The 24,541-nt window shown below is 37.0% G+C and overlaps 1 protein-coding gene and 1 long non-coding RNA gene across 3 annotated transcripts in view; both read left to right on the top strand.

Moving 5' to 3' along the window:
- Positions 1 to 13,232, top strand: part of casq1b (calsequestrin 1b) — a 31,126-nt gene extending 17,894 nt beyond the window's left edge. Inside the window, exons 2-12 of one of the 2 annotated variants that reach the window (XM_084711599.1) lie at positions 1,948 to 1,980; positions 5,416 to 5,509; positions 8,872 to 8,972; positions 9,779 to 9,890; positions 9,981 to 10,054; positions 10,199 to 10,329; positions 10,626 to 10,671; positions 11,022 to 11,076; positions 11,189 to 11,289; positions 11,688 to 11,762; positions 12,327 to 13,232. In XM_084711599.1, coding sequence (XP_084567725.1) covers positions 1,948 to 1,980; positions 5,416 to 5,509; positions 8,872 to 8,972; positions 9,779 to 9,890; positions 9,981 to 10,054; positions 10,199 to 10,329; positions 10,626 to 10,671; positions 11,022 to 11,076; positions 11,189 to 11,289; positions 11,688 to 11,762; positions 12,327 to 12,608 — 1,104 coding nt within the window. In that variant the 3' untranslated portion in view covers positions 12,609 to 13,232. The remainder of the gene's footprint in view (positions 1 to 1,947; positions 1,981 to 5,415; positions 5,510 to 8,871; positions 8,973 to 9,778; positions 9,891 to 9,980; positions 10,055 to 10,198; positions 10,330 to 10,625; positions 10,672 to 11,021; positions 11,077 to 11,188; positions 11,290 to 11,687; positions 11,763 to 12,326) is intronic. The other variant, XM_084711600.1, reaches the window with a different exon arrangement.
- A 3,985-nt stretch (positions 13,233 to 17,217) lies between these two features.
- On the top strand, positions 17,218 to 20,876 carry LOC146305929 (uncharacterized). The gene is made up of 7 exons (XR_014769101.1): positions 17,218 to 17,616; positions 17,731 to 17,824; positions 18,254 to 18,283; positions 18,415 to 18,465; positions 19,532 to 19,561; positions 19,670 to 20,363; positions 20,756 to 20,876. It is a non-coding gene; the product is annotated as an uncharacterized LOC146305929 (long non-coding RNA).
- Positions 20,877 to 24,541: the final 3,665 nt, after the last annotated feature.

Below are 24,541 nucleotides of genomic sequence, written 5' to 3'. Positions count from 1 at the left end.
ACAGATCTCAGCCTTCTTTTCTGCTCCTCAACATACTTTCTTACACGCCCTTATATAGCTGTGGGAGTCCCTGCTTCGCTTTCCACCCCACTACATGCACCCATAACTTCACCTCTCTTATAAATACCCCAGTGTTACCAATATGGAAATGGTCTGCGGTAAAGAGGAGGGGGATATAGGTAAAGCTTCAGGGAACAGTTTTAGACTTGAAAATTTAAACTGGGAAGTCAATTTTGCTTAGGCATTGTTGGCGCTGTCTTCTTTAAAACCTCTTCTACAGTAGTACAGAGGGGATTTATTAAATGTTTTTGTAACAAAAACATGGACTTGTGTGTGGGTTTATTGTAATCTACTACAGAAGAACATGCAAACAAATGCAAAACTACACTCTGACATAGTCATCCCCAATTCCATGCAGCACAATCAGAAGTTTAAAATTGTGATGCAATAAATATGTTTTTAAAGTTGTCGTGTTTTAAATAAGTTGTCACTCCTGTGCTTCTTGGTAGTTATTGAGAAAAATCTAATTGTTCAATCACTGATGCACACCACACTGAAAATCATTCAATAATCATTTGATTTCTTGTGTTAGGCCCCACTCACACTGAGCTAGCATTACCTCAGGACCTCATGTGATATAAGAATTGACTTCTGATATTATGTAAAGCGAAAAAGTCCAAACTGTGGATATGATGGAAATAGCACATGAAATATAAATATCCCCAAGACATTTGTAGGAGGAGAGCAGATGAACAAGAATACCAAAAGACCCCAAATTTTTGCCTCACAACCTTTGTACTTGTTAAAATATGAAGGGTAATTAATGGCAGAGTTTCCATTTACTGGATTACAGACACAAATGAAGCAAATCAGCTGAATTTACTGTAACATGAGGTCCTCAGGTAATGCTAGTTCTGTAACATTTTACAATAAATCTCCCTATTACCATTTATAAGCAGCATATAAACATTGATAAATAGTTAATTATAATATAGCATTTATAAGTCTTCATTAATATATTTTTGTGATCAGTTATGACGATCCATCAGTCATTTCATATTAAATATTTGGGGATTCCAGCTTCTAAAATATGATGATTTTCTGCCTTACTTTGTCATTTATAATAGTAAATGAAGTGTTACTGTACTTGAGTAGAGTTTTCAGGTATCTGTACTTTATTTGAGTATTTATTTTTCTGACGGCTTTTTACTTTTACTCCCTGTACTTCCCTCACTTCCTACTACATTGACTTTCTACACCTTACATTTTCTAAACAGGCTGATTACTTTAGTTTTAATGCATTTGAGGATGTTGTAACAAGACATAACAGGATGAAAAAGGTGAATGAATAATGACTTATCAGAGCAAAAAAGATGTAACAAGATGAAAAATGATGTAACAACACAAAAATTGACACAATAGAGGGGGAAACTCGACCACGGAGAAAAGGTGAGGTTCAGTCAGCTGATGTCTGTCAGGGGGTGAATTTTTACTTTTATACTCTGACTACATTTTTTACAAGTCTTCTTTTAACACAATATATGTACCTCTACCTGAGTAAAGAACATGTGTATTTTTGCCACCTCTGTTATTTATTTAGAATTTGTCAACAACTAAATAATATGAAATATCTCTTCAGAGGATAAGTTATAATTGCTGAAAAATGCTGCAAGTTAATAAACAGTAAAAATCTCCTTGTAGTTGTGTCCAACTGTACATTGTCATGTGTTACACTTATTAATTAAATGTAGGCTTACAGCTTATAAATGCTAAATTGTGGGACTTAAACAATAGTCCTGTGTGAATGGGGCTTTAATCACTTGAATGTACAATATCAGTTTTTAAGTTTGGCCCTATTTTGTCTCCTGTGAAGGCCACTCCGATTTGTTGTAAACCTGGAGGCTGTGACTATTGTGCTTTGCCCTAAAGCGTTACCTCTTCTTGCAGTTGATCACAAGTCAAGCAGCAATTATCTTTCAGGTATGTTAAGGTCTTCCATTTGTGCCTGTAAAGCTGGGCTGTGAAACACAGATTCTTCTGCTGCTGATTGTTCTCTTCCAATCCTTGACTGCAGTTTAGTTAGAAAACAGATGAAAGCAACAAGCAGACATCACACACCAAATGAAGACTGAACTGCTTTCAAAGTCCAGCAGCAGCAGCTTGGGCCGTGCCAGTTTGAGACTATATTTTGACTGCACTTTGTGTGCCAAAGCAAGCTGATTTAAAGAGAAAGAGAAAGGGAAACTGTTTGAAAAGACTCCCATCTAATCTATTAATCACACTTTCTCATGTCCATCCATCTATCCACCCTATCCATGCCACCATCAATGGATGTAAATGGTCACTTCACCTGAATCAGAAACATTTTCTGGCTTAATAGTGATATCCTACCTTGCAGGGTGTTTTGATTTTATGTATCAAGATACTCTAAAATTTCTACAATAAACCCGAATCCAACAGAGGTGAAACATATTTAATTTTACTGATCAAGACCATTTTATTTATCTCAATGAAGATGGCAGTGAGTTCTGTGGAATTAATTTTTAAAGATTTAATCAGCACAAATGAAATTCCATTCATCTCCATTGTACTGTAGTGGGACATAAGTCAGAGAGACAGACGTCTTAAAGGTACAGACCAAAATTTCAGGAAATGTGCGTGTTCAATGTCTGGCAGAAAATTAGATGAGAAGATTTATATTCGCAACATATTCTCACTCCAACTAGTCAAATATGGCAATTTGGTCAGTGGCCCTAAACTTTAAACTGTGATGCTCTACGTGCACCATAGTGTCAGTTTTGCATGTGCAAATATGTAACGTCTGGTTAGACTTTTAATATAAAATTTTCTGGAAAACATTAAATGTGTTTAATGTTGTCAGTGTGGTTAGGTTTAGGTAATAGAACTACTTAGATTTAGGAAAACATCATGGGTCAAAATAAGTAGGTAAGTTAAGTTATGTAACCTAACCAAGTTAGTAACACTTTATATTAAAGCTACTAGAAGGAACCTTCAAACTGTGTTGATATTGTTAATGAGAGCATGATAAAGAATTTATTAACCTTAATAAGCACTGTTGACACCTTCAATCCAGTACCCACACAAGCACAGCTTATTGTTAATAAGTGAATAATAAAGAATTTATTAACATTAATAAGCACTGTTCATAGTTTAGACATGGTACCCCCCAAAAGCACAGTTTACTATTAATAAGTGCATAATAAAGCATGTAGAAATCTTAATAAAGCAGTAACAAAAGCTTAATAAAAGTTTAACAATAACATTATAGGTAAGTTAGTAAAGCTTTTTATTAATATTCTTAAGCAGTCTATAAACTGTGATAAGTCTCTCGTAAGTGCTTATAAATGTCTAACAAATGTGTTAATGATGCTGTTATTAACACTATAGTCTTATTAACACACATAATAATAACCATCTTATAATGGCTGTGTTACCTTTAATTTTAAGGTTTATTACAAGCACCTGAACATAAAGTGTTGCCGGTGCTGAAGGGACTGTGCTGTGCTAGACTATGGACTATGGACTATGAATGGAAAGATATGAAAATGGTATTGATCCTCTCATTAAAATCTCTAATTAAAGCCGATTTCCAAAAATACTTCAAAACCTTAGCAGCTGAAACTGGAATTATCTGCATGGCTAGACAGAGTAAAGAATGAGAAAACGTTATTATTTCTGATTCGGGTGAATTTACCCTTTAAAATAAAAGAAGCCTTGCCCTGAATGGAACCTTTCCCATTAGCTGTTACACGGCGATTATGTTGCTTTAGTGTTTCAAGGGAAATAAGCCAATGCGCCTAACCAGATTAGAGAAAAATTGGCCCTGGGTCCAAACATGAGCTAATATGTCTGGACTCTGGAGACCAAAAGAATGGATGACATTAAAGACTGCCTTTGAAGAGCAACATAGCACTTGCTATACCATACATACTGTACAAGCTATTTGTGCTTGTGCTTTGGGGCATTTGGCCGCTTATGAATGTTATCTATCTTGCAATGCTGCTTTGCAAGCTGCTAAATAATGCTTTTGACTCATTTGATACTAAGCGTCGCCTCACATTTAAAAGGGGCAATTATCCTTTAATCATCTGCAAGTGCTGAATTGAGTGACAAAGCAATAAATTAGCATTAAAAAAATGTAAAACAGTGGTGTGTGTACAACTGTGAGAAATACAGTTTGTCAGTATGTGTCAAGGGAAAACGAGATAAGACCAGCAGTGGATACTTGAAATTGAAAAGGCAAGTTGAGTTAATTTTATAATGAATCAAAACAAATAAACTTCTCTAAACTTGTCAGTTGTACTTTAGAAAACATGTTCAATAAGCTTAAGATATCAAGTTGATCCAGCAAGTCAGATTGATGAACATTACAAACAAATTTGATTCGTTTCACGTTTCCTCATTGTGTAGAGTCAATTCTTAATTTAAGTTACAGCTGTAGCTTCTCCTGTTGGAGCGTCTTTGATACAGCATTGTCAAAAAGACAATTTCTGAAACTGCTCAAGGGAATTTATTAAATTTTAGGAACTAGGAAATGAAGTTTATTTCAAGACTTTAAAAGTTTGAGTTTCGTTTTCTCAGCTTTGTTTTTACAGTGAAGTCTGCAAATATGCTGATCGAGTTTCAAGAGAAACTTTATGTAATGAGTTGATTGAACTGTGTGTAATACATTTATTCAAATCATAATTTAAGTTAACTTCCTTCAATAGATTTTTGACTTTTGACTTTAGTTTAGCTTATTTTAAAATGTAAGGACTTTAAGTTTGATTCAAAACTCAAAAAGCTACTGAAGGCAGCTGCCTTGAAATGACGAGTTTTCTCAACTTGTATTGTGTATTTACATTGAGTTACTGAAAAAAGACTAACTTCCCCAGTTGATTTCACTAAATTCCTATTTTTTATTTTATTTTATTTTATTTTTTTACAGTGCATGTATGCAGCCGCTTTGCTCCTCTACTTTCCACCCCACCTGTTGCAGCTTCTCTTCCCCTCAACATAGTTGGCTCAAGTTCTGCCCCCCTTGTTCTATCGGAGACCCCGCTGTCCGTGCTCCTCTCACGCCGGCTATGAGGGCTGTCAATTGTTGGCTTCAGTTTCACACAGATTTAGAAAGTGCAAGGCAGCAATCAAAAGCTTTTGCTTTAAAGGCCTTGAAATGAATATGACATGCCAGTGAGAGGCTACTCATGTAAATGAAACTGAAAGTATGTTTTCAATGGGGTTGTGAGATTAAGAAATGGCTAATAATGGACAGTTGAGTTATTCACCGGAGTCAGAGATAAAAATCAGCACTCATGTGATACTAAATACAACTTTCTCTTTATCTGTCTTACTCCCACTCTTGTCCCTCCACCTCCCCCACCTCTATCTCTCCGTCTATGTCGTCCTGTCCAGCTCGCAGCCCAAGTTCTGGATGATCTTGACGATGAGGACATTGGATTCGGCCTGGTGGATGAAAAGAAGGACGCCGCGGTTGCCAAGAAGCTGGGTAAGCTTGCCAGTCACTGACAGAGACCTTGCTGGGGAAAACATAGCCTAATTGTAAACAATACCAGCAAAGAGGGGAAAAAAAAAACTTTTGGCTCAGTGTAAATCATCTCTTTGAATCAAATCCCAACACTTTTCTCATGGCCTCTTTCACTGAATGTGGCTGATTAAGTGCAACGACTTTATTCCAATTATTAACTTACATATTAATGAATGCAGAATTATTACTGTATCAAGATAAATAAACTTATCTAGACCATGATGGAGGCTTTTGGCCATATCATTAACCCTTAGGATAAAGGCACCCAATTGTTATGACACTTAATAGTTAAGTAACTTAACCTAGTTTATGTTACCTACCTGATATATTTGTCATAAGGACAAACTTTTCTTACTTTGCTTGTAGTTGGTTACCCAATATGACCAATATTTTAGCTAGCTAATATATGTATATATATATATATATATATATATATATATATATATATATATATATATATATATTAGATCTGACTACAAAAAGAGTTGAATACTTTGTGCTGGGTAATTTCAATTGATAACTTAAAGATAATGAGTACTAATACCCAGACCCAGTGATCATTTATGATTTTCTTCTTATTTTGCATGACAATGAGCTAATTATGCTCATTATGCAAATTCCCCAACATGCAACCAAGTTGAATTTAATCCACCAGTGCTATGGTTGACATTTCAATCATAAAAGTTGATTTCCAGCAGACTATTTTGTGTTTAACACCTGTTTACTTATTGATTCACTTTGTATTACGTTCAGTAATTTACACAACAATGAAAGCATATAAGACTAGAATAGGCAAGGCAGTCATTTTGACTGTTTTCAAATTAAATTGTGCAATCACACTAAATGCTGAATAAAATAATACAATGCCGCTGGTACCTGACTTTTCCTGTTAGCTATTGTTATTACAGCTATTATATTGTTGCTTTTTGCACAGTTGGAGATGCATCTTGGTTGCTTAACAACTATCACTGTCTCTGTCAATAAAACTTCACAATTGGTCTTGATTTCCAATTTCCTGACATTAAAATCTTAATTATTAATTAGACTAAATTAAAAGTAAAGTGGGGGAGGCCAGAGATGGTTGTAACACTTTTTGTCTCAGCACCCACAATTCACTGGATTTTTGTGTTAAAAGCTCTCAACTTTTGAACTAATGTACTCTTACTGATTAAAAATAGAAATGTTCCCAACTTTTTGGGGTTTTGTTTTTTTACTCGTTTCCAGCCTTTTGAATCGTATCAATGATGGTTATTATCCTACAGAAAAACACTGCTGTAAATTTATGCAATCATTATGGTTTACTAAACACAATGGCATGCATATTGATAAATATTTAAAAAAAATTCACAAAATGAACATTTTAGTGTTATTTCATTTTTAAAAATATCAACTAACAGAATAAATACATGAATCTCTTAGTCTGGTATTTATCATGAGAGATAACTGAGTTTGGAGGTCAAAGGTCAAAATGATGCTCATGGTCGTTCTAGTAGTGATGCAATTCTGCCACTGTGTTAATCTGTTAGTCTGTTAATTTAGAGTTGCAAACTTGTGAATTTCTGATGCATTTGAACTTAAACTTAAACCTGTCCAGCCCACTCTAGGGTCACTAACAAATGAATGGATTCATAACTGACAAAACAATAGATGGATGGAGCAATGAAGCATTAATAAATAAAGAAAAATATTCTCATGATAAATGTCAAATTGTATTTTTTTTTTTTTATTGTAAGCGTGGGATTCACACTGTAAGGCATAGGTTGATGTTTGAGATCTAGTATATACGATAAATGACACAATTCTGCCCTCAAGTGTTGAGTAAAGATGTCACAGCTTCAGAGGGTTTAATAGTATGTATGAATGTAATATATTTGATTCTATTCTTAAATGTTCATAGTCTATTTTATTCTTTTATAATACCCCTAGTCCTCTTGACAGACTATAGAAATAGAACGCACTGATTAATTCATCTTTACCCGTACAAATATACAATACACAATTATTACAAAATGCTGCATGCTGCAAGAAAAATAAGGGTATTCTAACAGCAACAGTTACTGAAATGATGAAGTGAACACTACTTCTGCCAAATTATACCCACATCATGTAATAACTCGATAAAATGTGATTTATTTTCACTTCATTATGTAATAACACCTGTATTTTGTAATAAAAGCATGAACACATTATGTAAAGTATACATTTCCCTATGTTTTGTAATAAAATGCACTTTAAAAAATTATGTCTTTGTTCGTAAAAAATAGTTATAAGATTTCATTACATGCCAACCTTTATAAGAGGTTCTATCGATAACTCTTTTATATAAATGACTAATTGAAAAATATCCACATAACCTTTATTTCACACTGACCACCTCACTGTAAATTATTCCTTACATACAAAAACATTTATTTTAACGTTTTCTAGAATTAAAACAACACACCTAAAAGTATCCATGAGCAGTGGTTTCAAGGCCTGATTCAAAAGTTTCAAGGGTTAGACAGGCTGCTGCTATGATCAACATTGAGTCTGTTCCAGAGATGCACAGCATAGTGACTAAAGTTTGCTTTACCAAGTTTAGCCCTGGCACCGGGCACCACTGGCAGCCCGTTCCCAAACAGGACTTGTGGGAGTGTCAGGAAGAGGCAAAATTAGTGTGTCCACACAAGTGCCAAGTTTACATCGCTGCCAACTGTTTTCCAGTGTAAGATGATGAAAAACTGATATGATTATATTTAGACAAAGATCAGATTTAGCTTAATTGTTAAAAAAATATAGCATGTGTACAGATGAAGATGTCCATATTGGTTGTTTTTTTTTACTGTTTAAATAAAGTTCAGCTCTATAATTGCAATATGTAATCATTTATTACAAAATGTGGGGAAATGTATTACATAATGCATTCAAGCTGTTTATTACAACATGTGGGTTTGCATAGATGATGCTTGCTGTTTATTTACAGCTAAGAAAATGCAGTCATTTCATTTCAATTACATAACATCGACACAAGGAAATGTATGCACTGCCATCCCCTATATGACCTGCAAATATATCTAATCTATCTTACCTTTAGCAAATACTGCTGTCTATTATTATTAGAGGGTATGTAACATTGCAGCAACAATATAGGAAATCATAGTCCTTAAAAGGTTTTATGTCCTATTATCAACCTCACTGTCATGAGCTGCAAAAGCAGAAATAATCACAGGAATTGTAGGTGTGAATGTGTATAATTATCTTGTATAATAGTGGGATGACTGTTGTGTGTGTGTGTGAAAAAACACATTAAAAAGCTTGCTGATGAAACACTTTTCTCTCACCAGGTCTGGATGAGGTGGAGAGCATCTACATCTTTGCCGACAACGAGATCATTGAGTACGATGGAGAGCTGGCTTCTGACACCCTGGTTGAGTTCATCTATGATGTAAGTAATTTATGGTCAGTGATGATGAATGGTCCCAATTACAGAGGTTAAATTAACAATTTAACCTCTCGGAGGCCAGCTCATTTTTCAACATGTAGGGCAGCTTACATGGCACTGCATCATGTATTCTCCACTGGAAAACTACCCTAAAGGGAACTTAATCATGCTTTCTCCACCATGAGGGGACCCTGCATCATGCTTTTGCCACTAGATGGACACCTCAGAGGGCACTTCATCACATTTTCTCCATAGGACGGGCATCTGAAAGTGGATTTCATCATGTTTTCTCCACTCTAAGGGCACCCTAAAGGAAACTTCATCATATTTTCTCTACTGGAAGGGAATCCTTATATTTTAGCACTGGGACGATGCCCCAGAATTGACTTAATCATATTTTCTCAACTCCAAATGCATCCTACATGGCTCTTCATCATACTTTATCCACTGGAGGACACCCTGGGGTGGCCAACATCCCATTTTCTTCACTGGCTTTCATCACTGTAAGGCCCTGTATCATGTATTCTCCAATGAAAGGGCAACCTAGAGGGCACTTTATCACTTTCTCATCACTGGAAGGGCATTTAAATTATAAGTGTCCTTCCAACATGGGGATGCAATTACATCATGTTTCAATCGGTCATATTTCTAACTGTAGAATTTGTTCTATATAGTACTGTCACTCAGATATTGGAACTAATCAATAACTGATGTAAACTATTGTAATGTTTACTGCAGTAAGATTGTGTCCACTCTAGACTTAAATCTACTTAATACTCATCATGCATGTCCCTCTTGTCTCTTGTCAGGTGATTGAAGACCCTGTGGAGATCATTGACAACGAGCGGGAGCTGAAGGGTTTCCATAACATGGATGAGGTCATCAAGCTGGTCGGCTACTTCAAGAGCGAGAAATCTCCTCGTAGGTTGAAGATTATCATCTTAAGACTGACTTTCAAGGAGATAATGTTCAAAAGAAACTTAATAATATGTTTTTTTTTCTTTCATTTAGACTTCATTGAGTATGATGATGCTGCTGAGGAGTTCCACCCCTTCGTCAAATTCTTTGCCACATTTGACCCTAAGGTTTAAATTGATTTTTTGAGTATTTTGTAGAATTATTTTCATGTGTGTACACAATGTAATGGGCTTATAACAACACCAACATTGATTTAAAATGTTAGGGATGTAGGGAACTTGTTTTTCTTGTTTCTCTTATAATTATTTCAGATTGCCAAGAAGCTGAAGCTGAAGATGAATGAAGTTGACTTCTACGAGCCATTCATGGAGGAACCCGTCACCATTCCAGGAAAGCCCTACATTGAGTCTGAGCTTGTTGAATACATTGAACAGCATGACAGGTGAGGTACTATGAGATAAATAGTATTCCCGTTGACCTTTAAATTATTCTCAGGTCACATCCGTTTTAATCCGATAGTCATTGTTGGATGTTAACAGTAGAGTTGAGATTTTTGGAAAGGTCACACGAGCTGTATGGAAAACATTTTTAGCAACAACGTTTGTTGAAAATCCACTTTTCGCCGTTTAATCACAAAGCGCCACTCCCGGGCAATCAAAGAAACACTATTATTTCTTTAAACAAGTTTTTCATGTCAGACATGGGAATATGAATATTTTTGATGTTTTAATTTTTCAGGCCCACTCTGAGGAAGCTTGAGCCTCACAGCATGTATGAGATCTGGGTAAGAAATTTGAAATCTCTCCCTAATTACAACCCCAATTCCACAAGTAGAAAAGTATTTGCAAATCATTGGATTCTGTTTTTATATAAGTTTTACACAACTTGTACACAAATTTTTGTGAGCGTTATAAGAGCGCTATCAGTTTGAACAGCAGAATGTTCAATATTTTTCTCCATTGAAACTTATAGTTTCGTCACCTTTTTATGTTCACAGGAGGTTGTTTGTGTTAAAACTTTTATGTAGTATTTTTAAAGAGAATATTTTTGAACTCATTGGACAGTATTAAGATTATTACAAGCTTGAAAACTGTTTTTTTTCCCAAACGTCTTGTAATCTTTTTGTGTTCGCAGGAGGATGACATTGATGGAGAGCACATTGTTGCCTTTGCTGAAGAAGATGACCCAGGTAAAATTCTACCTCTTTATTTACAGTTATAGCACTGATACGACCAAATATCAAGTTCACACTTCAGGTGACCTGGTTCACCACTGCACCTGACCTTTGAACTTTTCCTTAGACGGTTTTGAATTCCTGGAAATCCTGAAGGAGGTGGCCCGTGAGAACACCGACAACCCCAACCTCAGCATCATCTGGATCGACCCTGACAATTTCCCCCTGGTATGAATGCCGCTCACTTAAAGGAATAGTTCAGACAAGATTGAGAGATTGATAGATTGGTAGAGACAGATAGATAGCAGCATAAGTACCAGTGAAGGCAGCTAAGCAATGTACTGTTGGGGACAGGGTCAGCAGCAAAGCACCTATTAAAAAGGCCTACCTAAAATAATGAATATCAGTTCAAGTGTATGCCATATTTAGACTATTTTCATGGTTTTACTTTGCTGTCACACTGCTTTTTCTGACAGGAAACTGCCGTTACATAAGAAAAATATCGCTCTCTCTGAACTAACCAAACTCTGCTGGCAAAATCAGTAGTTAATTCTTTGTGTTATTGTGTAAGTCTAGGATATGTAAGTCTAACTGTGTCCTTTCCTTTGTCTGCATCTCACTTTCAGCTGGTGCCATACTGGGAGAAGACCTTCCACATTGACCTCTCCTCTCCTCAGATTGGTGTGGTTGATGTTGAGGATGTAAGCAACCTTTCTCTCTCTTGCAAAACAACTAAAATGAAAAACTCTTGTCCATAGCAATTCATGTTATTATGTATTACTGCAGGGAAAAAAAAAATCTTCCAAAAGTTAATTGATTCAAGTCTCTCAGTCGTTTAATTACAGAGTTTCTTAATGGACAGATAGTTTCAGCAGCTTATTTATTGCTAAAGTAGCTAACTGTGTCTGGTAGCTGCCGTTACTGGGAAACCAGAACCAGACTCAGCAGCCTCCCAATGAAAACGACTGGTCACCAGGATGAACACAACCTCGAGACCAACAGAAAATACAGCAGTTTACAGACTTTCCCAGAAAGATAGGCTTACTTTATGCTAAAGTAAGTTAGCTAACCACTACCTGCACTATAAAAACACAGAAAAACATGTTGGATTGCAATCAATCAGTCAATAATCCTGTGTTTCAATAAGCGTCATAGCTCCAAATTTTACATATACATTTTAAATTGTCACGATTTCATGTCACCTTTTGTGATCATTTCAAATAGTTTTACTGTTTTGTAAATATTTGTGTGCCTATTCTTGGCAGGCCGACAGTGTGTGGATGGAAATGGATGATGACGATGACATGCCCACAGCTGACGAGCTCGAGCAGTGGATTGAGGACGTTCTGTCTGGGAAGATTGACCCAGATGATGATGATGATGAGGAGGATGATGACGACGATGATGATGATGATGAGGATGATGATGATGACGATGATGATGACGAGGACGACGATGATGATGACGATGATGATGATGATGATGACGACGACGATGACGACGATGATGATGACGATGATGATGATGACGACGATGATGATGAATAAATGTTCACTACCATCTTTCACTTCACCATGATTTAGCCAGTAATGGCAAAACCCAAAAGTAGCACCATTTTTTCTAACATCTTGCAGCAAACACACTTTGTGTCTGCTTGCTTCCTGTATGGTTTCCTGTAAGGGACAAACATAATGACCCTGCGTGAAACGTTTACTGTGAGTCAGGGAAGAGGTTTTATAAAGAAGCAGAGGATTTGCATCTCTGATGAACGGGGTTGCAGCTTAAAATGTTACCACTTTATGTGTCCTTTGTTACTCTGTTAAAATACGCTAATGTCTCACCTCGGAGGTTCACAATAAATGTGAGCAAACAGGTTAACAGAGGCTAACTTCCCTGACATTTTCTACCAGAAGTCACAGACCGGGGTTCACCCCTTCCTCATTTTCTCCAATTTACTGTAATCCTGTTTCAATTATGTTTTCTACTTGATGAAGAGATGAAACAAACACTTTCTTGTACTATTTTTAAAGGGAATAAACCTAAACTCACTGGACAGTCTCAAGATTACTATAATCTTGGAAAAGTATTAAGGTACAAGTTAATAAAAAATGCTGAAAGAATTTGTTTCTGCTCTCATATTAAAAATGAAAGACAAAAATATTTAAAACTAATGCTGTTTCTTGTTGTCATTGCTATGAAATACTATTTGCATGGCTGTGTGTGTGTGTGTGTTTTTAAAAGATTGTTTGAGGGTTAAGACTCGGGGCAGCTTGTTTAACTATACTTGTGGGGTCCAAAAACCGGTAACTCACTACAGTTGTGGGGTCCAACCAGCTTAGTGGGGCCAAAATACCACAAGTTTTAAGGACTGTTTGGAAGTTAAGACAGTTTTAAGTTAGAGTTTGAATTAGGTTTGTGTTAGGACTAAACCGAGCCAAGTAGCGCATGTGTATGGAAAAGAGGCGACAAGCCTTTATTGCCTCGTGACTGCTGCAGAATCATTTGACCCAGGAATGAATGCTGATTGTACCATTTCCCACTGAAAACCCAGAACCTAGTATGTGTTACAGGGTTTTTGTTCAGTGCAAAAGGGGCTTTAGTTGTGATGGGTAGGGTTGGGGCAAGCGGTCAGGGAATGCATAATGTCAGTGATACATCCCCACGTCTTTGAATTTGTGTGTGTGGGTGCTCGCAGTGTAGGAATTTATATTTTTGTTGAGAGCATTTAAAAACGTGTCATACACAGAAGACACAAGTCTTACAAGACTGGTTGAATAAACATTTATATTTTACCTACAAGGTATTTTCCAAGCTACAACTAAATTTTAGAGAAAAGTTGAATGTGTGTGGAGTAGAAACAAACATCATCTATGGGCACATTTCTGTAAGTCCACTACAATTAGCTGTAACCAGACGTGTAACTAATTACAAACCCAGTTAAAAGGTTGAGATGTTGTGTAAAACAAAAAAAAAAAAAAAAGAATCATTGCAAATCTTTTTTTTGACCTAAATTCAATTGAGAGAAAAGGAGTCTGTTTCATCATGAACAACAATCAATTAAATCATATGGACCTTTAAATTCTCTCCTGACCATGTTTACTGGAGCATCTGAAAATCTCTTTCCATCCATTCTAATATCTCTGGGTTTTTCTTTAGTAATTATTTCTACCATCTACATTCCAACACAAGCATATTCCAACACAGCATTATTATAAATGCATGATACTTTGCCAGCACCAAGATCCCAGAAGCTGCCACCATCATGGCTGGACATGTTAAGCTGTGTCAAACTCGCATCAATACATTACAACACATTGACTCTGGACTGACATAATTCTCCATTCAAGGAACTCTGCAAAGAAAAGTCATATTAACCTGCTGAAAAATGTTGATTGTCCAATTTTGTTACATCAGTGAGTTTATGAAAGTATTGAGGAAGTCCATAGTTTGCCAAGGATAGCATGCCAGTACCAGGAACTACGGACACACACACTGACAATGCACACACAAAATGCAAAGGCCCATTTTCTGTCTCTGTTTGTCTAGTCAAAGTGTTTGCTAAGTCTAGTGAAGCAAAAATGGATCAGATATTAATCTCCAAACATTCATGTGACACTCTTGTAGTTGTTTGGATTTTCAGCAGCAAAAGTATTATCAAGCATTGCACACAGGAGAGGCAAACAAATATTCCAACAATTTCAGAATAATGTTTAGGGAGTTCACCATATATAAATCCATAATATCATGAAAAAGATTCAGAGAATCCAGAGACATCTCTACATGTAAGGGACAAGGCTGAAAAATGCCTGTGACCTTTGACCCCTCAGGTGGGACTGCATTAAAAACCCACAAAATTGTATAAAGGATACTACATGGGCTTGGGAACACTTTGGAAAACTGTTGATGGTAAACACAGTCTGTCGTTGCATCTACAAATGAAAGTTAAGAATCAACCGTACAAAGCAAAAGCCATATATCAAAAAAGTCCTGCAGATGTCTCTGAGGCCTGAGCTCATTTGAGATGGACTGACGTGAAGTGGACAGTTATGCGGTGCACATTTCAGATTGATTTGGGAAATCATGGATGTTGTGACCTCTGGGCTAAATTGGAAAAGTACCATCCAGATTGTTACAAGCGCTAACTTCATAAACCAGCATCTGTGATGGTATGGGGGATGTGTTAGTGCCCATGGCATCATGGGTAACTATCACATCTGTGAAGGCCCCATTAATGCTGAAAGGTACATACAGATTTTGGAGCAACATATGCTGCCAGAAGACGTCTTTTTCAGAGACATCCCTGCGTATTTCAGAATGATGCCAAGACACATTCTGCAAATGTGGCTTTGCAGTAGAAGACTGCAGGTACTAGACTGACCAATAATGCTGCAATACCAGCTGCTATGACAAGACAAAAAAATATTGATATATATGCAAGGTAGTTGCTTGAAAGGCCTTCTGGGGCAGTTCGGGAGAGGAAATGCTCTTGGCTAGAGAGAAACTAGCAGAGTGCAGTGATGAACATGGGAGCTATGGGGTCAGTTGGAACACACTTATGATTTTTGCTTGGGTCAGCTGTCACCCTGGTGTTCACCTCTTTCAAAACCCTCCTCATCTCTGAAGGTAATTACCCATGATGCCTTGGTCACACATGATGGTTTGTGATCCCTGCCACCAGGGTGTGGCACTGATGCGATTTTGCTTCATGAGACTCAACAAACACTATCATTAGACAAATAGAGAAATCGTGCGTGAAAGTGGTGTCACATGCATTCATGCTTGCATCTGGTGTGTGCATTGTCAGCATGTGTGTCTTTGGTTTCTGGTGTTAGCATTATGTTCTTGGCAAACTGTGAAGCTCCTCAATACTTTTATAAACTCACTGGTGTTGCCAAAATTGGACGAGCAGTGTTATTCAGCATGTCACACAGAATTTGTCCTGCAGCCTTCCTTGAACAGAGAATTAGTCTTTACCCAGTCCAAACTTTTTTTGAAACATGCTGCAGGCATCACATTTAGAATGAATGTATATTTACAAAAAACAATTAAGTTAATCAATGTGAACACTGAATATCTTGTCTTTGTACTACATTCAGTTGGATACAGGTCGAAAGGTTTTTGCCTCTCCTGTGTGCAATGCTTGATAATACTTTTGCTCCTGAAAATCCAAACAACTACAAGAGTGTCACATGAATGTTTGGAGATTAATATCTGATCCATTTTTGCTTCACTAGACTTAGCAAACACTTTGACTAGACAAACAGAGACAGAAAATGGGCCTTTGCATTTTGTGTGTGCATTGTCAGTGTGTGTGTCCGTAGTTCCTGGTACTGGCATGCTATCCTTGGCAAACTATGGACTTCCTCAATACTTTCATAAACTCACTGATGTTACAACATTGGACAATCAACATTTTTCAGCAGGTTAATATGACTTTTCTTTGCAGAGTTCCTTGAATGGAGAATTATGTCAGTCCAGAGTCAATGTGTTGTAATGTATTGATGCAAGTTTGACACAGCTTAACATGTCCAGCCATGATGGTGGCAGCTTCTGGGATCTTGGTGCTGGCAAAGTATCATGCATTTATAATAATGCTGTGCTGGAATATGCTTGTGTTGAAATGTAGATGGCAGAAATAATTACTAAAGAAAAAACCCAGAGATGTTAGAATGGATGGAAAGAGATTTTTCAGATGCTCCAGTAAACATGGTCAGGAGAGAATTTAAAGGTTCCTATGATTTAATTGATTGTTGTTCATGATGAAACAGACTCCTTTTCTCTAGGAATGAAGAAGGACTCAAGAACTCGGATTATGGATGACTTGATCAGGACCTGGGGGGGTTGAACCTTGTCTCAGTTGGATGCAGGATGTTAGAGTCTCCAATGCTTAACCTAAATCTTATTGCTCTCCAAGGACTGGATAGGTGTGGATGGTGGGTCTGACATTTCAGATTGTGCCAAACTCCAGGCTCCAAATACTGAATTGAATGAATGTATAATTATAAATAACAATAAGTTTAATCTGTTGAACATTAAATATCTTTGTCTTTGTACTGTACTCAACTGAATTTAGGTTGAATTTTTTTTTTTAGAAATCATTGCATTTTATTTGAATTCATATTTTACTGAACATCCTAACTTTTTGTGGCATTGGGGTTGTAATTCACTATAGATGGTAATGGTAACTGTACTAATATACTTCTACTGCCTTTTCTGTGTTCATCGTCTGATAATACTTCTGTTCTCGAAGTTACAAAGAACTGGAAGAGTGGCAAATCATTGTGGCAAGTATTGTAGATTAGTATCTGATTCGCTTTTGCCTCATCAGGCTTAGCAAACACATTGACAAATAAAGAAATTGTCTGTAGAAGTGGTGTCATGTGGATCCAGGTGTGCATTTTGTGTATGCATTGTCAGACTGTGTGTCCTCAGTTCCTGGTTGTAGGATGGCACGATGGAGAGATGGCTCGATAAGCAAGAGTACATAAGAATCAGACTTTCTCCTGTTCAATACCTCAGGGTGACACTGAGAAGGAAGGAGAGAAGATAATTCTGGTTTGTGATTCCTTCTTGTTATTTTCTGTCATTTGTTTAATGGATTGACAGTCACTAAGAAAAGTTTTTCACCATCTTATTAATCTATGTCTCTGTATCTTGTTTTTATTGAAGATCATTATCTGTAATATCTGCATGACTTTCACCATGAAGATGTTAGCTGTGTCTGTCCTTGTCGTTGCCATGGTGGTGCTGACTAGTGGTACTGGTGAGTATGAGTTTTTTGTTTATGAATACACAGAATGATGCGCTTCATGCAAGAACATTTTCATATTCTTACCTTAAATTTCTCTTAGTTTTTTTTTGTATGAAGTGCTCGTACGAACTTGCCACTTCAGATTCTACAAACGCTCATAACCATATAAGGGTGTGCATCCTGCCCCATCTGTCAGGAAGTGTTCATCCATGAAAATAGCATCAGACAGAAAATAGAAGAACCAAACTGACGTTGGTCTTTTATGACCTGCTTTCAGAGATCCATAAAGGAAAATCTGTCATTTTAACAGCATCATGTGGCGGTTCTTGCATGACGCCCATTGTGTATACGAGACAAAACGCAGATAGAGAGCCAGCCAGTGAATCCAGATTCTGAACATTTGAACAAAAGAGTCACTTACTGTTGTGTCCCACTGTCCAGCTCCTGCGACAGAACCACCTGTTTCAGAAAGTAAGTGTATATATTAATCAAGATTTGTATCAAGGCATGTGATAAACATGTCTATGTACTCAGATATTGAATCTAGTTTTTGTACACCCACAAACAACAAGAGTCACTTACTGTTGTGTACAACTGTCCAGCTGCGGCAGACGAAGAGGATGCTCCTGTGACAGAACCACCGCCTCCAGAAAGTAAGTGCATTTTTCTTCATATTTATATAAAGGCAAGTAATAAATACAACCCCAATTCCTAAAAAGTTGATAAATCATGAAAAACATAAATTAAAACTTTGCAACAATTTGCAACAATTTTCAAAAAATCTCAACCTATATTCAATCAAGTGCACTACAAAGCTACTACAATGAAAATGATTAACTTTGTTTTTTGTAAACATATGATCATTCTGAAAGGTTGCAACTGTTGCAATTTTGACAGACAAGAAATAAATACCATAAGCAAAATGTACAAGAAGGCCCAAATTATTAACAACTTGTCACAGACAGTATTTCACAAAGTTTATTAAGTTTCTCATCAATCAACATTTTTTTTCAGGGAGTCATAGAATACTAGGTCAGTGGTGAAACCAGTTAAAACAGACAGCTGTCCATCTTTTTGATCTGAATTTTGTTATTTCTCTCCAGTTGACACCTAACTTTTTATGACGATGGACTGCTTGGCAGTCAACCTACAGCTCCAGTAATTTTCTTTCCTCACTGCAAGATCCTCCATAATGTTACCACAAATTAGAACTGATTAGCGACAAACCAGCCAGACTGTGGAATGTTGTTAACAATATATCCTCGCAACGCCTGCTGCTAGCCAACAGCCATAGTCTTGTGGGCATTCACATGAACATGCACTGCTAAAACCAGGCATAGTCAAGACTAGGCTTAAGTCTGGTCGATGCAACCGACATAAAGTCCATTCTAAAGATTGGTCGTAAGTGTGACTCCAGGTGCTCAACAGTCCAGGGTCTCTGTTGTCGTATTTTGTGCTTCGTAATGCACCACACATTTTCAGTGGGAGACAGGTCTGGACTGCAGGCAGGTCAGTCCAGTACCTGAACTCTTTTACTACAAAGCCACGCTGTTATACCACATGCAGAATGTGTTTTGGAATTGTTTTGCTGAAATAAGCAGAGGCATCTGAAAGAGATGTTATCTGGATGGCAGCATATGTTGCTCCAAAATCTATGATGTACAATTGTATATCTTCAGAAAAGACATTTACTGGTGTGTTAAAACTTTTATTTTTCAGAGGAAGACATGGAACCTGTGCCTGAATCAAGTGAGTGCATTTCTCCTTAGATTTTTTATTCAAGCACATCACACATTATTTACATTGTACTTTGACACAAGTAAAACAAGTCACTCACTGGTGTTTCAAATGGTCCAGCTCCTGATGAGGAAGCAGACGAACCTGGGAGCGGATCGGAAAGTGAGTGGAATGACACATAAGCTCCATGAGAAAGAGAGACCTTCTGCTAACTGGCCGGCACAAACTAAGACAAAGAGAGAACCAATGACATGGAAACCTGCATCTTTTTGCAGTGTCTTTGTGTTCAAGTCAGTTTCGCACATGCAGGAAAAGATGTTGTGACATGGGAACAGTTTGGTTAGGTTTAGGCAGAAAAAAAAAATAAATAAAAAACCCAATTGGTTAGGTTTAGGAAAAGATCATGGTTTGCTTTTTACTACATTAACTGCACTATGATAACCATTGTTTTTTCTTTGTTGTTCAATTTTCCTTTATCCACTGTCACTAATGTGACAAAGTGGTGTCTGTGTCTTTAAGAGGAAGAACAATTGAACGTGAGTACAGTTTTCTTCAAATTTTGACTAAAGCTCATGACAGTTTGTCGTCATGCCCTCATGTATGACACATGAATTTCATGTACAGAGAAAGAGATGAATCTGATGCATTTGTTGAAACAAAATGATGAGACTCAACAATACTCTCACTTCTCTACTTGCCTTCAGGGGGCCATAATATTGACAAGAGAGCCACACGTTGCCGCTGTGGTTGGTCTCTGTACGGAAGTGGCTGCGTCCGTTTCTTTTCAGTGGCCAAGACCTGGGCTGGGGCTCAGGTAACCAGGATCACTAGAGTGCAGAAAGCTTCTTCACTGTGTTTATTCTTGTAACACACATAATTTGCATCGTCTTCTGACTTGGCATTGTCATATTACTCAGGTTATATTTTTGTTCCTGGTAAATCCACCAGGGATGTTTCCAGACTGTTTTGACTGGGGTGGCTCAAGTTGGGCATGAAGTACATGTACATGCGCATACCTGCATGCATATGTGCACATATGTCAGAATAGAATTAATTTACCACTTCTCATATCTGCTTTAATTACTTACATGGCAGAATCTTAGTGTCTTTCCTTTCTGTATTAAAAATGTTATCATAGTCAATCATATGACAATCAGAAATATCCCTGAACTCCATTCTCTGTCCGTCTGTCTGTCTCCACTGTAGAGACACTGTCAGAAAATGGGTGCAAACCTAGCATCTGTGCATAACAGACGTGAGGAAAACTGGATGAAGCGTTTGGCAGGCTCCAGATCAGCCTGGGTTGGACTCTCTGATGCCCAGCAGGTAAAAAACGGGTCTATAAGTGATCTAAGAGGTATTTAATTACCTGTTTTTAATTACTCATGCAATATTCTATCCTATTTTGTCTTCTAGGAACGTTATTGGTTCTGGATTAATGGTGCACGCATCACCTATTCGAACTTTTGTCGTAGACAGCCTGATAACGCTGGCAAGAAGCAGCACTGTGTACAGTTTAATTGGTCAGGTAAATGACAAGACAGTATTTATCTTTAAAGCATGACTCCACACTGATCAGCAACTGAAAATGGATAGTGAAATGCTAATGCTAATGTTAGCTGATGTAATAATAACATTACTGTTGTTAATAGTAGTTAATGTGTTATCAAATGTGTTGTTTTACCTTAAAATAAAGCTCCATGTCATCCACATTTTCACTATATGTTGCTGATACTACTATAGAGAAAAATGTGACTTCTCCTTGGACAAATGATTTTTCTATATAGTTGTAAGATTGAGATGCCATTACAGGGTTGAGTCTTGTGTCATGTTGACTGGTTCCTGTGTTTTTTATTTCCTAACAGGTGGAAAATGCTGGGATGATGATCACTGTCTTGCTCGTAAGGCATACATTTGCAAAGTGACACCTCACTGAATCCTGGACAACACTGAGACATGAAGTACCTGCCAAAAGCACAAACGTTGTGCACTCATGTGTCTTTGTGTCATCAGTCTCACGCATAACCTAAAGCTTTTATATCTCAAATCAAATCTGTATTTCTTTGCTATCACTGTAACACTACTCACAGAAAGAAGTGACATGAATGGAAGCTGTTTCTTACTTAGGCCTTGTGCTTTAAATGAGAGCAGCTTGAATGGTAATGAAAAGGATGGTTTATTCTGCAGTCATGTGTATTTCTTGCATCATGAATAATTAATAATTAAAATGCTCCAGCATCAACAACAAGCCTGTTAGTGAGTTTGTCCTACATGGTGGTATAAACATACAGATATAAAAATAATGCACAAACAAACCTAATTTTCTATCAAGTTTGCTCCAGGAATTAAAGGTTTACAGTCCTGAAAACAGCAAAATAATTATCCAATCAGAATATTTTTGTTGTTGTCTCTAGGCAGAGAAAGGTTATAATTTTAATTTATTAAAGCTACTTCCAATAATGCAGAGCTGTGTTGGTAGACATAAATAACATTACTGGGGATATATGCTTCATGTAACTGTGTGTGTGGTACTGAAACAGAGACATAATGATAAAAGGAAGCTCAGAATGACTCATGTCACAAACACAAACTTGTATCATCTACTGTTCAATACAAGTTTCAGTGCAGAAACTATAGAAAAATGCTGCTTATTCTGCTGTCATTTTGTGGTGTTTACTGCCCTCTACTGGGATTCACATGTAAAAACAACACACTACAGATCACTACTGTTGTCAAAAGCTAGCTGGATGTGTCTGTCACTCAATCCAGCAAATTATTTTGCCCTTTCACTGCTCTTTTGGTGTCTTTGGCCGAACTGAAGTCCCAGCTCTAACAGTCACACCTGAGTGACTGGATTTACAGTGTATCATTTCTCACATTTGAGTGACCAGAAACCCACTGAAAGTTGTCGGGTAGACAGATCTCCAAACAGTTTGCAGCCATCTGCGCATACACTTGGTCTCCCTGCCGCAGCTCCAGAAACACTGCGTTTCCTCCATTATCAGCTGTGTCTGAGTCTGACTGGGGATCAGTGACTGCGGCCACTGGTTGGTTGTTCTTGTAGAGAATCCAATAAGTCTGATGTGCTCCTCCAGCATGAAAGAAGATGGAAAAATGAGAAACACCCACAACAGATGCAGCAAAGATACCTGTGGAAACAACAGGGTGTTGGTCACATTTTACATCTTTTGTAATTACAAGTGATAGACTAAACCATTGCAGGTAGATTTTTCTTTGGGCATTTTTTGTTGTTTTATTTAGTTAATTTAATGGTTGGCACAAGTGACAGCTCTGGCTCAGTATAGTGCACTTGGCTGGAGGATGAGTGAGATGAAAACACTTTATAGATCCGGATCATTTTCACATCTATCATGGTGATTTAAGGATTTATTTTAACCAAATCAGAGCTGGTGGTTGTTGGAACAGTGGAAAGACTGACCAAGACAGTTTGGGTGAGTTTATTTTACTTCTGTCTGTCTAAAGAATTTAAATGGTGTGTGTTTACAGACTTAACAAGGCGATTAAAACTGTAAAAGAGAGAAACTTGAATTCAGAAAGTTACTGGTTGTATTTTTCTCTTTAATAAGGAAACGTGTAAGAATATTTCGTTTCTTGATGATTAATTTTGTTTATTTTGTCACAACTCGCACACAGCTCCCAGCTTTAAACTTAATGCAGTTAACCACAGTTTTCTTTGTTCTGTTTTGTTTTTTTTAATCAGGCGGTGTCAGCTGGTATGTGATAAAACTAAATAAGTTTTTCCTTCCTTTTACACTGTGATGTAATCTTTACATATGCACAGAAAGGGTCTGTCCTAGTGTGGTCACCAACATGGACAAATCTTATTTAAAAGTTTTCATCTATCCAAATACCAAGACACTTATCGTAATCTGTCACTGTTTCAATATTTGTACTATTCTTCAAAGATGTGATGAGGTTATTATAGTTAATATTTTTGGATGTAGTGAATGATATGAATTTAGTCTGCATTAAGAACTAGTTTATGAGTACTGAATACAACTTGTAAATCAGTGTTGTGGGATTAAATAGCAAAGTGTGCATTGTTTGCAGTGCAGTACAAAACTCTATCATCTGCATAATGAATATTACACACAGTTACAGATGAAGTAATATCATCCATGTCAATTGTAAACAGAGCACGTTGCAGGACTGACAGGATGGACTAAGATGTGTTTTTTTTCAGAATGATTGTGAATGATCAACAGAAAGCGTTGTATGAGTGTGTAAGCCATGATCTCATGTACAACAAGAGTGGTGGCAGTAACAGTGCTGTGTCTTTCTCTAAATCTTGATTGGTGTATACTGAGAAAACCATATGCAGAAATGTATGATTTTAGCTTATTATTTACCAGAGAGAGACAACTGTTGCTAAGCCTGATAATTTAGGAATAAATCTGTTCCACTGCCTTTCCACCACAAGCAGTTTGACCCATCTGTTGGTCTGAGAATAAGTAGATCCACACAGAACAGAACGTGGGATAAATGAACAATATTTTCTATAGAATAGCATGAAAATGTATTCCAATTCCAATTACTGATTATTATTATTTATTATTACTTTCTGTTCATTTGGGATGATCTCAATACAAAATATGGTGAAATTGTTGGTCTATATAATGTTTTATGTTGGTTCTAATGTTTATTATCTCTTTTCCCAGCTATTCCTTCCTTTGTTATGCAAATGCATATTTCAAATGTATTTTTTAAGCATGCAATTCACACCTCACAATCAAACTTCAAGTGTTTTTACCCACACATCATCCCGGTAACATCACCACCTACTGTCCCAACATATTTTTCAGTAGTAGAAGTAGCAGTAGTATTGACAGGTTAGCTAATCAGCTGGATTTCTGTGTAGCTAACGTTAGCAGTTCTTCTGTGTAGCTAACATTAGCAGCTGTTCTGACCTGTACATGTTTCTTTACATTTGATGTCAGTTCTTAGTTTTTCACAGCTGGAAGGCAGTAATTT

The sequence above is a fragment of the Lutjanus erythropterus genome, chromosome 23, assembly GCF_056507025.1.
Source record: "Lutjanus erythropterus isolate fLutEry1 chromosome 23, fLutEry1.hap2, whole genome shotgun sequence".
Lineage (NCBI taxonomy): Eukaryota > Metazoa > Chordata > Actinopteri > Lutjaniformes > Lutjanidae > Lutjanus > Lutjanus erythropterus.
The sequence above is the reverse complement of the archived record's forward strand: the minus strand, read 5'-3'. Positions and strand labels throughout refer to the sequence as shown.